The sequence below is a fragment of the Mustelus asterias genome, chromosome 1, assembly GCF_964213995.1.
Source record: "Mustelus asterias chromosome 1, sMusAst1.hap1.1, whole genome shotgun sequence".
NCBI lineage: Eukaryota > Metazoa > Chordata > Chondrichthyes > Carcharhiniformes > Triakidae > Mustelus > Mustelus asterias.
In genome coordinates this window covers 56,819,286-56,831,936 of record NC_135801.1, presented here as the reverse complement: position 1 = coordinate 56,831,936, position 12,651 = coordinate 56,819,286, and the positions used below count along the sequence as shown (strand labels likewise).

Sequence of the window (12,651 nt, the reverse complement as noted above, 5' to 3'; positions counted from 1 at the left end):
GTGAACCTCACCCATTGCACTCTGGCAAACCATTTTACATGTAGTATAAAGCAGTAATGTACTACCTGTGATGATGCGCCATGACCTTTCAGAACAGTGCTTGTGTATTTTTAAGTGGCAAGTTGAATTAATGTGAATTATTTTCTTACAGCAGCAATCCAAATACTATACTGTAGGGGGAGGCGATGGCCTAATAGTATTATCGCTAGACTATTCATCCAGAAACTCAGCTAATGCACTGGGGTCTCGGGTTTGAATCCCGCCACGACAGATGGTGGAATTTGAATTCAATAGAAAATATCTGAAATTAAGAACCTACTGATGACCATGAAACCTTCACCGATTGTTGGAAAAACCCATCTGGTTCACTAATGTCCTTTAGGGAAGGAAATCTGCTGTCCTTACGTGGTCTGGCCTGCATGTGATTCCAAAGCCACAGCAATTTGGTTGACTCTCAGCTGCCCTCCAAGGGCAACTAAAGATGGGCAATAATTGCTGGCCAGCCAGCGACGCCCATGTCCCACAAATAAAAAAAATATTAACTTGGTAGTTCTCCTTAAATGCATTTCAAAACATTGTTATGCCATCCATCTCATTGCTGAGGCCCTTTAGATCTAAACATCTGTCTTTGAAGCCTCTATTCCTCCAAACTGTAATCCCAGAAAATCTCAAACTTTTCATATGGAACATTGGGCAGGAACTTGAACTGAGTCATTCCTTGATGTAACACAGTATTATTAGAAATCTTTGATATTTATCATTACATAAAGGCAATGAACTAAATCACTCTCACCGTACCTATTTTTGTCTGTGTCAACTTGTTTGGAATAAAGGTTTGAACCAAACTGAACCTCCCTGTTAACTTGCTGTGCCTTTGGAGAGATTTCATAGTACATCTAATGAAAAATACAAATGTGACAAGGGTGTTTTTTTTTGCATAACTGGGTTATGTGATAACATGAGTTCTTATAGAGACTGTCATAGTCCTCCTAGGTGCACAGACCACTAACAGGAACCACTGACATGATTGAACTTAAGGAATTAATAGAATCCCCATAGTGCAGGGTGGGATCATTTAGCCCATCGAGTCTGTATCAATTCAGCATCTCACTCTGCCTTATCCCTGTAACCTCATGCACTTTACCATGGCTAATCCACCTAATCTGCACATCTTTGGACTGTGGGGGAACCGGAACACCTGGAGGAAACCCATGCAGACATGGGGAGAACGTGCAAACTCCACACAGACAGTCACCCAAGGGTCCCAGGTGCACACAGGCAGCAGTGCTAACCACTATGCCACCATGCCGTCCATGAATTGAGAGGAGACCTCAAGTTTTGACACCACTGTCTATTGTTGCAATTATGAGATTTATCTTTAAATTTGAGGTAAATGAAGGATGTCATGTGACCTGTTCTGGTATCTGCCTAATAGATGATTTGATTGTTGAGATTAAAAGAAAATTCAGATTGTTTTACTGAGAGGAAGGTGCAAGTTATTTCTTCTCGGAGACCATATACTGTGAATATGGTAGATCTCCTAAAATCACAAAAAAAGATGTTTTAGGTATCAAACTGTAAACAGTGGTCCTTAAAGCTATCCTTTATTTAAGGTAAAGGGAGTTGGTATCAAAGATAATTACATGGCATTTCTCCTTAAATACGAAGCTAATGTGATTCCTGTTGTCATGGGGAAGAGGGAGCCATTTTTGACATGAAGTTAACTTCTCCATAACTGAATATTACATAAAGATAGCATTTTGCAGTTTTTGTGTTGTATGGTTTTCAGTTATCTGCGAAATAGAGACAGCAAGAAATAGAAGCTACCAGGCTTGCACTTTAAGCAGGGAAATTCTGACTGTACTAATCACCATGCAGAATGTAGGTTGGAACTCACACTCCGATTGAAGACTTGAGTTTGTGAGAATTTAAAGGAGACTGGAAGATTTGTCTAGCTTGGCGCTAGAGGAAGCGATCTGTACCATAACCGTTGTAATGAAAAGGTTGTCTGGGATTAGAAAATTCTCAGCTGGGAAAGTGAAAGTGAAGAAAGCCCTTGGTAGCTGAGAATTTTAGTCTGGTCCCTGAAGGATGAAGTGCCCACTTCTGATTATAAGTCACTCTCCCTTAATGGAAATTTTAAAATTATGCTTAAAGTTAAATGGGTCATCTCTTTTCCATAGTCTAAAGTATAAATTGCCTACAAAAAAAGAGATTAGGGTTTAGCTCAGAGTGCTTTTTAGACATTTGTTGTAGTCTTGATGTGCTCTTCTCTCAGCTATTAACTGGAAATTTGAATTTCTCTTTAAAAATTATCAGTCTCTTTGATGATGATAACACCATCTGTATTTTTTTTTCAAAAAGACACTTCATTTGCAGATTTCCTGTTTCAGGAATAACGATGTAGATGCTCTGGTTGTACCAAAAATACATGATTGAAACTCTGAATGTTCATTATTTGGGGAAGAATGAATAGCTCATATTCCTTTACTTGCTTTTCATATCAGGTTGAAATACCTCACTTCTATGCCCATGTAATTTTCTAGATTGCTATTTCAGCACTTGATGCTTCTCATGCTACCAAATGTAGCATTTCCTACCAGCATATCTATGATGTGACTATAATATGGAGATTAGTATGAGGGTTAAATGGACTTTGGACTGTGCGGAAGATTGGGAATGCCTTCTTGTTTACAAGTTTGACTGACTTCCTGGAAGCAAAAGATAGGCAGTATCTAAGAGTGACATGAAAGACTAGTGTAGAAACTGAATGGCTGTCAAAATTGGCTAATAGTGTAAATATGAATTTATGGTAAGCAGGAAAGAGAGATGCTCCAGGTGAAAGGAAGACCATTCCAATTATTCATAGCTTTTACTGGGAGTACCATTGGACTTAAATAATCAGTACAATATATTAACACAATTGCCACCTGTTTTATTTTGATTTGTTAAATACTTGCACAAAAAATTATGCTGAGATTCATACCTAAAGAATATCTTCTGCCATTTTTGTTATCTGTAATCTGACTTTTTATTGTCTTTCCTTCCAATGGCAGTGTGCGCTGTGGCAGTCAGAAATTGCTTAGAATGTCAGCAAGTATACCAAGCAAAGACTGGTGGTGTTGGCGCAAAAGCTCAAAAAACAATGCAAAGTCTCATTGGAAGTGCAAAGTCAATAGCCAAGGTAAGTATGTGATTTGTATGCACAGCACTGACCTCGATAAGTGGAAATCTCTTTCATCTTTGTAGATAACTATTGTGTGATAGTCAGGTGATAAGTGGTGGAATGACTTCCCTCTCTTTCCGCATCTCAGTTTACCGCAGCAGGCGTTTCTAAGGCATTTGCTACATATGCAAACAAACATGGAAGTTACAAAATGGGAGAGACTAAAACAAGTCAGTTGTATATGGATCCTGTAGATTGATGACTTGGGTAGCTTCAGACTGGGCTCGATGTTCTTTCTAGATTCTGCACTGAGACAATTTAAAGGTTTGATGGATGGTTTCTCTCTCTTCTGGGCCCAGTGACTGATGGATTGATTTTTAAAATGCTGCCAATGGCATGAAGCTGCTCAAAAAACAGTTAAAGCAGAAGCTTGCAGGATGTTGAAGAGACGGTGTCTGCTGACCATTTCTCTGGTCTCAATCTGGCCTGGAAAGAAACAGTTTCTTAAAACGCAGAGGGTTAGCCTGCTCATCACATGATGATCTCTCTCAAACTGGTCAGTTACCCAAACATGGTCATAGCAGGCTGATTCCAGGTCCACCGTTGAAAAATGGAGATTATGATCTATAGAGTTCCATTGTCCAAAGTGATATGGCCTAATGTCTTGGTCCACACCCAGTTGAATGCACAGGCTATGTCTGGATGTTTGTGAATGGTTCAGGAGATGGGTTATTCACACTTGCCTAAGTTGATTGGCTCTGGTGGTCTACTTCAAGAAAGTCTGGTGCCTTGCTGATGGCTTTGTAATTTGGATGATGCAGCTAAGTCAATGTTCTACCATTTTAGGACTGATGTTTAAGGCACTTAAAGTGTTGTTGTTCAATGAATTCAACCCAACCAATTAATAGTTATTTAATATGCATTTTAATGCATTTCTTAAATTAATTTCACAAGACAATTTTGAAATATGATGGTATGGCATCAATAGATATGGCTTAATTGCATAGATTTTGGAAGTTAAAGAAAAAGATAAACATAACTTCATTTGAGGTCGGGGTATTCAGCTCTTTCCTAGATTCATTGAACAGTAGGGTTTCAGAGCCTCCTAGTTGATGAGCAAAATATATAGGTGTAGAGAGTTTCCTGTTCTTTTAGAATTTGTCTAGCTAAGAACGGGATCTGATAATCTATAGCAGCTGGTTTCTGCTCACGGAGATTCACACTTTGAATGCAGGGTGGTGAGTAAAGAGTGGAACTTGTTGTTGAATAGTAAAAAAAAGTCAGCTAGACTGGTCTGTCCACACACTGAATGCACCCATTGCCATCTGGTTATTTATTTAATTGGATTCAAATCAAATCCAAGAGTAAAAAGGTAATATTCTAACAATCTGCCACCGTTTGTAACTCCAAAGGAGGATAAATTTAATAAAAGGGGAAATTTACAGTGAAAAGACTGTTTAGTGATAGATGTGTCACACAAACTTTTACATTTCAGAATAAATTGTCTTAATTTATAATGTGCTTTTACTTGCAGGGTATGATTTGTGACAGCTTTCTATTTGTTTATTTTAGAGTTCCAGTGATGCTGCAACAGGTGGCATTTCACCAATAAAAGATCTTGACCGATTGCTGCAAGATATGGATATCAATCGACTTCGAGCAGTTGTATTCAGAGATGTTGTAAGTTTCACAATGTGATTTCTTTGCTGTTTTTATCTTGCCAAGTAATTTCCACAAGCAATTGCAATTAACCTCTGGGACTGGCTTATTTCAAAAGATTGTATGAAAAATTCAGCTGTTTTTGTAATGCCTTTTGGGGAAGTGAACCTGCCATCCCTACCCGGTCAAACCTGTACGTGCCTTCAATTCCAAATTAGATAATTGAGTCTTGTGAAGTGGCCTCATAGTGCCAAGAAACATTCAGTAAATGAGGCTTTTTCCTCGATGTCTGAGAACAAATTTATAAACATTGTTCAGAAAGCGTTGGGTTTAAATTATGGTGATAGGCAGTTTCAGATTAGATTTAAATCACTGAAGGTAGGAAATTACTGCATCTGTATTTTTTGTGCCAATTGCAGGTTACAATGAAGGAATTTTACAGAACCGAGATTTAATAGCTTTAATTTCGTTACTGTGAATTTAAATGATCATAATGGATAATCAGTAGCTTGTGCACTCATCAACTTTGCTGAAAAGCGTTATGTCAATTTTGTTTTTGTCCTGCGATTCCCTACTTTTTGGCTACCTGGAAGAAGTTATGGGCACAATTTGTTGCTGGAAAAGAAATTGGAATTGGGGCAATTGGTTAGTCACAGTATTTGTAAATTTTATAGCAGTGAATTATTTAAACATTGATTTTCCTTAGCATTTTCTGGTGTTTGAATACTGAAATTTATCAGTGATTTATGGGTAACTGCATGGCTTGTCCAATTGCAAATTGAGGGATGCATGCAAATACAGAAATGCTTTTTATACAGAAATTGAAGCTTTGTAAGTTTCTTATTAGCAATGACGAGCATTAGAAACATGTGTATTGCTGATATCTAGCATTACTAAGGGTGTGAAGAGTTTATCCATTGTAGCCATTTACTAAGGAAACGGGCATGGAGTCTACGGAAATAGGGCAAACAGGTAGGGAGGTCATGGAACCGTTACAGATTAAAGGGGAGGAGGTGCTTGCTGTCTTGAGGCAAATCAGAGTGAATAAATCCCCAGGACCGGACAGGGTATTCCCACGGACCTTGAGGGAAGCTAGTGTTGAACTTGCAGGGGCCCTGGCAGACATATTTAAAATGTCAGTATTCACGGGGGAGGTGCCGGATGATTGGAGGGTGGCTCATGTTGTTCTGTTGTTTAAAAAAGGTTCCAAAAGAAATCCTGGAAATTATAGGCCAGTAAGTTTGACGTCGGTGGTGGGCAAGATATTGGAAGGTGTGATAAGGGATAGGATCTACAAATATTTGGATAGACTGAGACTTATTAGGGAGAGTCAACATGGCTTTGTGCGTGGTAGGTCATGTTTGACCAATCTATTAGAGTTTTTTGAGGAGGTTTCCAGGAAAGTGGATGAAGGGAAGGCGGTGGATGTTGTCTACCTGGATTTCAGCAAGGCCTTTGACAAGGTCCCTCATGGGAGGTTAGTTAGGAAGGTTCAGTCGCTGGGTATACATGGGGAGGTTGTAAATTGGATTAGACACTGGCTCAATGAAAGAAGCCAGAGAGTGGTTGTGGAGGATTGCTTCTCTGAGTGGAGGCCTGTGACTGGTGGTGTGCTGCAGGGATCGGTGTTGGGTCCATTGTTGTTTGTCATCTATATCAATGATCTGGATGATAATGTGGTAAATTGGATCAGCAAGTTTGCTGATGATACAAAGATTGGAGGTGTAGTGGACAGTGAGGAAGGTTTTCAAAGCTTGCAGAGGGATTTGGACCAACTAGAAAAATGGCAAATGGAATTTAACGCAGACAAGTGTGAGATATTGCACTTTGGAAGGACAAACCAAAGAAGAACGTACAGGGTAAATGGTAGGACTCTGAAGAGTGCAGTTGAACAGAGGGATCTGGGAATACAGGTACAGAATTCCCTAAAAGTGACGTCACAGGTGGATAGGGTCGTAAAGAGTGCCTTTGGTACATTGGCCTTTATAAATCGGAGTATTGAGTATAAAAGTTGGAGTGTTATGGTAAGGTTATATAAGGCATTGGTGAGGCCGAATTTAGAGTATTGTGTACAGTTTTAGTCACCTAGTTACAGGAAGGATGTAAATAAGGTTGAAAGTGTGCAGAGAAGGTTCACAAGGATGTTGCTGGGACTTGAGAAGCTGAGTTACAGAGAGAGAGTGAATAGGTTGGGACTTTATTCCCTGGATCGTAGAAGAATGAGGGGAGATTTGATAGAGGTGTATAAGATTTTGATGGGTGTAGATAGAGTGAATGCAAGCAGGCTTTTTCCACTGAGGCTAGGGGAGAAAAAAACCAGAGGGCATGGGTTAAGGGTGAAAGGAGAAAAGTTTAAAGGGAATATTAGGGGGGGCTTCTTCACGCAGAGAGTGGTGGGAGTGTGGAATGAGCTGCCGGATAAAGTGGTAAAGGGGTCACTTTTAACATTTAAGAAAAACTTGGACGGGTTCATGGATGAGAGGGGTGTGAAGGGATATGGTCCAAGTGCAGGTCAGTGGGACTAGGCAAAAAATGGTTCGGCACAGACAAGAAAGGCCAAATGGCCTGTTTCTGAGCTGTAATTTTCTATGGTTCCATAACAATTGACTTCAATGGGGAATCCAGCTATTTGGAAAAAAGGTACAATATTTATTTAGACCCTTTTAGGCTCCGTCACATAATACTGTTTGAAGAAGAGTGTTATTTGACTAGAAACCTTAATTGTGTTTCTCTCTCTGCAGATGCTGTTAGGCCTGCTGAGTGTTTCCAGCACTTTGTTTTTATTTCAGATTTCCCGCATACACAATACTTGCTTTTATTAGAAATAACACTGTTGCTCTACACAAATGCCCTGGTTCCAGAAATTCCATTTGGATCAGGGGAAGTTGAGGTCAATGGTCATAGTTCCACACTTCTTACAGGGTAGATAATTTACTGTTTCCAAAGGAACTGCAGGCCTTCTATGTGGAAAATGATGGCTGTGAAAGAAAGGAAAAATAATAAATCAGTGACTATAACTGCATTAATAAATAATTGGATCTGATTATTTTTCAAAGCCATGCTAAAATATTAGGATTTGTTGATTTTCGTGCTTCTATTTAAATTATGAATAAATTCCTATGCAGACTTTGTTGAGTGAGCAAAAATGAAACTGGTTACTTTATGAACTGAAATTGCATAAATTGGAGTAATTTGTAGATAACTATCAACCTTTGATAGATTTACAAATTGTGATTCAAGTGGCACATGTGATATATAAAATATAGCAGTGGATTCAAGTACATTAAGTGATAGAATCATAGAATCCCTACAGTGCAGAAAGAGGCCATTCAGCCCACCGGGTCTGCATTGACCACAATCCCACCCAAGCCCTATCCCAGTAGCCCCACATATTTCCCCCTGACACTAAAGGGCAATTTAGCATGGCCAATCAACCTAACCCACACACGCCCACGTTGGGCGCCTTTGTTTGTGGAGAGGGGTGGCACAGCGGTTGGCACTGCTGCCTCACAGTGCCAGGGATGCTGGTTTGGTTCCCGGCTTGGATCACTATCTGTGCAGAGATTTGATTTGATTTATGGGGTGGCACAGTGGGTAGCACTGCTGCCTCACAATGCCAGGTCCCAGGTTCAATTCCAGCCTCAGGTCACTGTCTGTATGGAGTTTGCACTTTCTCCCCATGCCTGCGTGTGTTTCCTCCGGGTGCTCTGGTTTCCTCCCACAGTCCAAAGATGTGTGGGTTAGGTTGATTGGCCATGCTAAATTGACTCTAGTGTCAGGGGGATTAGCAGGGTAAATGTGTGGGGTTGCGGGAATAGGGCCTGGTGGAATCGTGGTCGGTACAGACTCAATGGGCCGAATGGCCTCCTTCTGTACTGTAGGGATTCTATGATCTTTGGAACGTTGGAGGAAACCGGAGCACCCGGAGGAAATCCACACAGACAAGAGGAGAACGTGCAACCTCCACACAGACAGTGACCCAAGCCAGGTGAGGCAGCAGTGCTAATCACTGTGCCACCGTGCTGTCCTTAATATTGCAGTTGCACTGGAACTGTGCCAATCAATACCAACGTACTAATTCCTAGAATAAAAACACTGTGGAAAAATAACTAGATCTGTTTTTATTTTCTTAAATCCCACTGTGACAAATGATGATAATTCTGAATTTAATAAAAACTGGAATTGAAGTCTAATGGTGACCATGAAACCATTGTCAATTGTCATAAAAATCCATCTGGATTCACTAACGTACTTTAGGGAAGGAAATCTGTTGCCCTTGCCTGGTCTGGCCTATATGTGATGCCAGATCCACAGCAATGCGGTTAACTTTTAAATGTCCTCAGGTAATAAATGTTGGCTCAGCCAACAATGCCCACATCCCATGAACAAAAAAATATATTGACCACACAAACTGGGAATACTTTAAAGGGATATCTAATGTAATAAACTCCAATCGCAACCAAATCAAACAGAAAGTGAACAAAATCTTTTAAAGCTTGGAATTAATCACTATTGCTATGGCACATATCCTCAGATGTTACATCATGCAGAGGAGCACATGCATATCTCCTATGTATATGGCATCTTGAGTTCCAATTCTCTCCGCCCCCCCCCCCAAAAACACAGCTGAGTTTATTTAACTTAATGAAAATATTTTGCACAGTAAACGTCTTAACTGGTTAGGATAAAAAAGGATGTTGAAATAACTAACCTCCTGGAAACCATGTGATAAGTGCAATATAAATCTGTACCAATTGACATACATTATTCTAAAGTATAAAGCAAACAATTAGCTACTGTAAAGCCAGCTACATCATTTGACATCTTAAGGTATTGCATTATCACCTCAGCTATGCAGGTTACACATTCCAAAAAAAATGGCCTTGCCTGCTATCATATTGTTAACTCTTATCAATTCTTTGAGAACATGTTCAATCAGACCAGTATCCGTGCAGGCCTGTAGATTACGAATACGTTTTTTTCAAAGTTGCTGTGAAAATGCTCCAAACTTCAGCTTGACTGGTCACATTATAGTTATCCAATAGCTCAAAGAAATTATATAAGAGTGTGATCTTTATACTTTTATTTTGGTTGCCTATTTACTGTGAAACTTACTCTGTAGTTTTTCTTCATTTTTATATACATAATGCGATCCATCGACAGCAGAACTGTATTTAAATTGTTTAAATTCTACAGGAGGACAGCAAACAGGCCCAGTTTCTAGCCTTGGCTGTGGTGTATTTCATCTCTGTATTGATGGTCTCAAAATATAGAGAAATCCTGGAACCTCAGAAGGACAGAAAGCTGTCCCGCAGCCAGTCTGTCAGAAGCACTGACAATACAGATGGGACTACCTCAACCACAGGTTAGATTTATGAACATAGCTTGTTTTATACTTGTATACATAGTATCTGCTAAATGAGTATTGCATGATTTTTCCCAGTTAACTTTTGATTAACTACATTATCTCCAGAAATAATTATATGGATACCATACCAATTGCTATTACAGACCTGTTGATAATTTTCTTTGATAGGGTTGTAGAGATAAACCAGGAAACTACAGATGAGTGAGTCTCACGTCAGTGGTAGGGAAACTATTGGAGAAACTTCTGAAGGAGAGCATCTATCTTCACTTGGAGGGGCAAAGCTTAATCAGGGATAGTCAGCATGGCTTCGTCATAGGGCGATCATGCTGAACAAATTTGATTGAATTTTTTGAGGAGATGACCAGGTGTGTAGACGAGGGTAGTGCAGTCGATGTAGTTTATATGGATTTTAGCAAAGCCTTTGACAAAGTCCCACATGGAAGACTTGTAAAGAAGGTAAATACACATGGCATACAGGGTAATTTGATAAAGTGGATTCAAAATTGGCTCACTTGTAGGAGACAGAGGCTGATGACAGAAGGCTGCTTTAGTGACTGGAAGCCACTGTCTAGTGGTGTACCGTAGGGATCTGTGTTGGCCCCCCTATTCATCATTTATATAAATGACATTGATAACTATGTGGGGGGGGTAGGATTAGGAAGTTTGCGGATGGCGCAAAAATTGGACGGGTGGTTAACAGTGAGGCGGAGTATCTTGGGCTACAAGAAGATATAAACGGAATGATCAAATGGGCAGATAAGTGGCAGATGGAATTTAACCCTGAAAAATAAGGTGAAACACTTTAGAAGGAGTAATTTGACAAGAAAGTATTCAATGAATGGTAGGACACTTGGAAGTACAAAGAGACCATGGCGTGTTTGTCCACAGATTTCTGAAAGCGGAAGGGCATGTTAGTAAGGTGGTGAAAAAGGCATGTGGGACACTTGCCTTTATCAATTGAGGCATAGATTGCAAAAGCAGGGAAGTCATGTTGGAGTTGTATAGAACTTTGGTGAAGCCACAACTAGAGTACTGTGTGCAGTTCTGGGTGCCACATTATAGGAAGGATGTGATTACACTGGAAGCAGTGCAGAGAAGATTCACCAGGATGCTGCCTGGGATGGAACATTTAAGTTACGAAGAGAAGTTGGATAGGCTTGTTTTCGTTGGAGCAGAGAAGACTTGAGGGGCCACCTGATCGGGGCGTCCAGGATTATGAAGGACATGGACAGGTTGAATAAGGAGCAGCTGTTCCCTTTAGTTGAAGAGTTAGTAACAAGGAGACGCAAGTTCAAGGTGAGGGGCAGGAGGTTTAGGGGGGATGTGAGGAAAAACGTTTTTACCCAGAGGGTGGTGACGGTCTGAAATGCGCTGCCTGGGAGGGTGGTCGAGTCAGGTCGTCTCACATCCTTTAAAAAGTATCTGGATGAGCACTTGGCGCATCATAACATTCAAGACTATGGGCCAAGTGCTGGCAGATGGGATTAGGTGGGAGTTCAGGTGTTTCTAATGTGTCGGTGTGGACTTGATGGGCTGAAGGGCTTCTTCTGCGCTGTATGATTGTATGGAAACAACTTGTATTTAGCTAACACTTTTAATATAATAGAGTTCCAATAGGTGCCTCACAGCAGCATTTTAAAGCAAAATTTGACTCCAAGCCATGTAAGGTTGTATTAGAGCAGCTGGTTGACAGGTTGATCAAAGAGGTAGATTTTAAGGAGTGTCTTAAAGGTGGAAAGAGAAACAGATAGGTTTACTGATGGAATTCCAATGCTTCTCGACCATGCAGCTAAAGGTGCAAACCCCAATGCTAGACCACTTAAAAGCTTGGATGCTGAAGAGGCAACATTAAATGAGTGAAAATCTCTCAGAAGGTTAAGGCAGGAGGAAATTGTAGAGATGGAGAGAGGCAAGGCCATGAAGAAAAGTAAAAATGAGATGAGAATTTTAAAGTTGAGACATTATGTAGGTCAGCAAGCACGCGATGATGAGGGAACAAGATTAGGTGTGAGTTGAGACACTGGAAGGAGAGTTTTGGATGACCCAGTTTATGGAGGGTAGAATATAGGAGACCAGCTGGGACTGCATTGGAGTAGTTGAGTTTAGGGCAAGAAAGACATGAGTAAGAAGTTCAGCAGCAGATGACCTGAGACAGGAATGAAATTGGCTAATGTTACAGAGGCGGAAATAATCGGTGTTAGTGTTGGCATGCATATGGGGTCGGAAGCTCATCTTGGTATCAAATATTACCTGTTGCCCTTGGTTTCCAGTGCTTGCCCGGTGGGGTGGGGTAGTGAATGCATGCATATTTTTTAAAAAAGAAAGAAAATACTGGAAATGCTCAGCACATCAGCATTTATGGAGAGAAATGGAGGTAACATATTTGGTTGATCTATTGTCCATCTGTCCCCAGACAGAAAAATAATTCTCTAAATTTTTGAGAGTATTGTTTAAAATA

General features: G+C 40.3%; 1 protein-coding gene across 1 annotated transcript in view; it reads left to right on the top strand.

Annotated features, from left to right (window-relative positions):
• lrba (LPS-responsive vesicle trafficking, beach and anchor containing) overlaps window positions 1-12,651 on the top strand; it is a 901,160-nt gene that overhangs the window by 230,664 nt on the left and 657,845 nt on the right. The window contains exons 26-28 of the mRNA XM_078212471.1: window positions 3,057-3,184; window positions 4,739-4,846; window positions 10,022-10,190. Coding sequence (XP_078068597.1) covers window positions 3,057-3,184; window positions 4,739-4,846; window positions 10,022-10,190 — 405 coding nt within the window. The remainder of the gene's footprint in view (window positions 1-3,056; window positions 3,185-4,738; window positions 4,847-10,021; window positions 10,191-12,651) is intronic.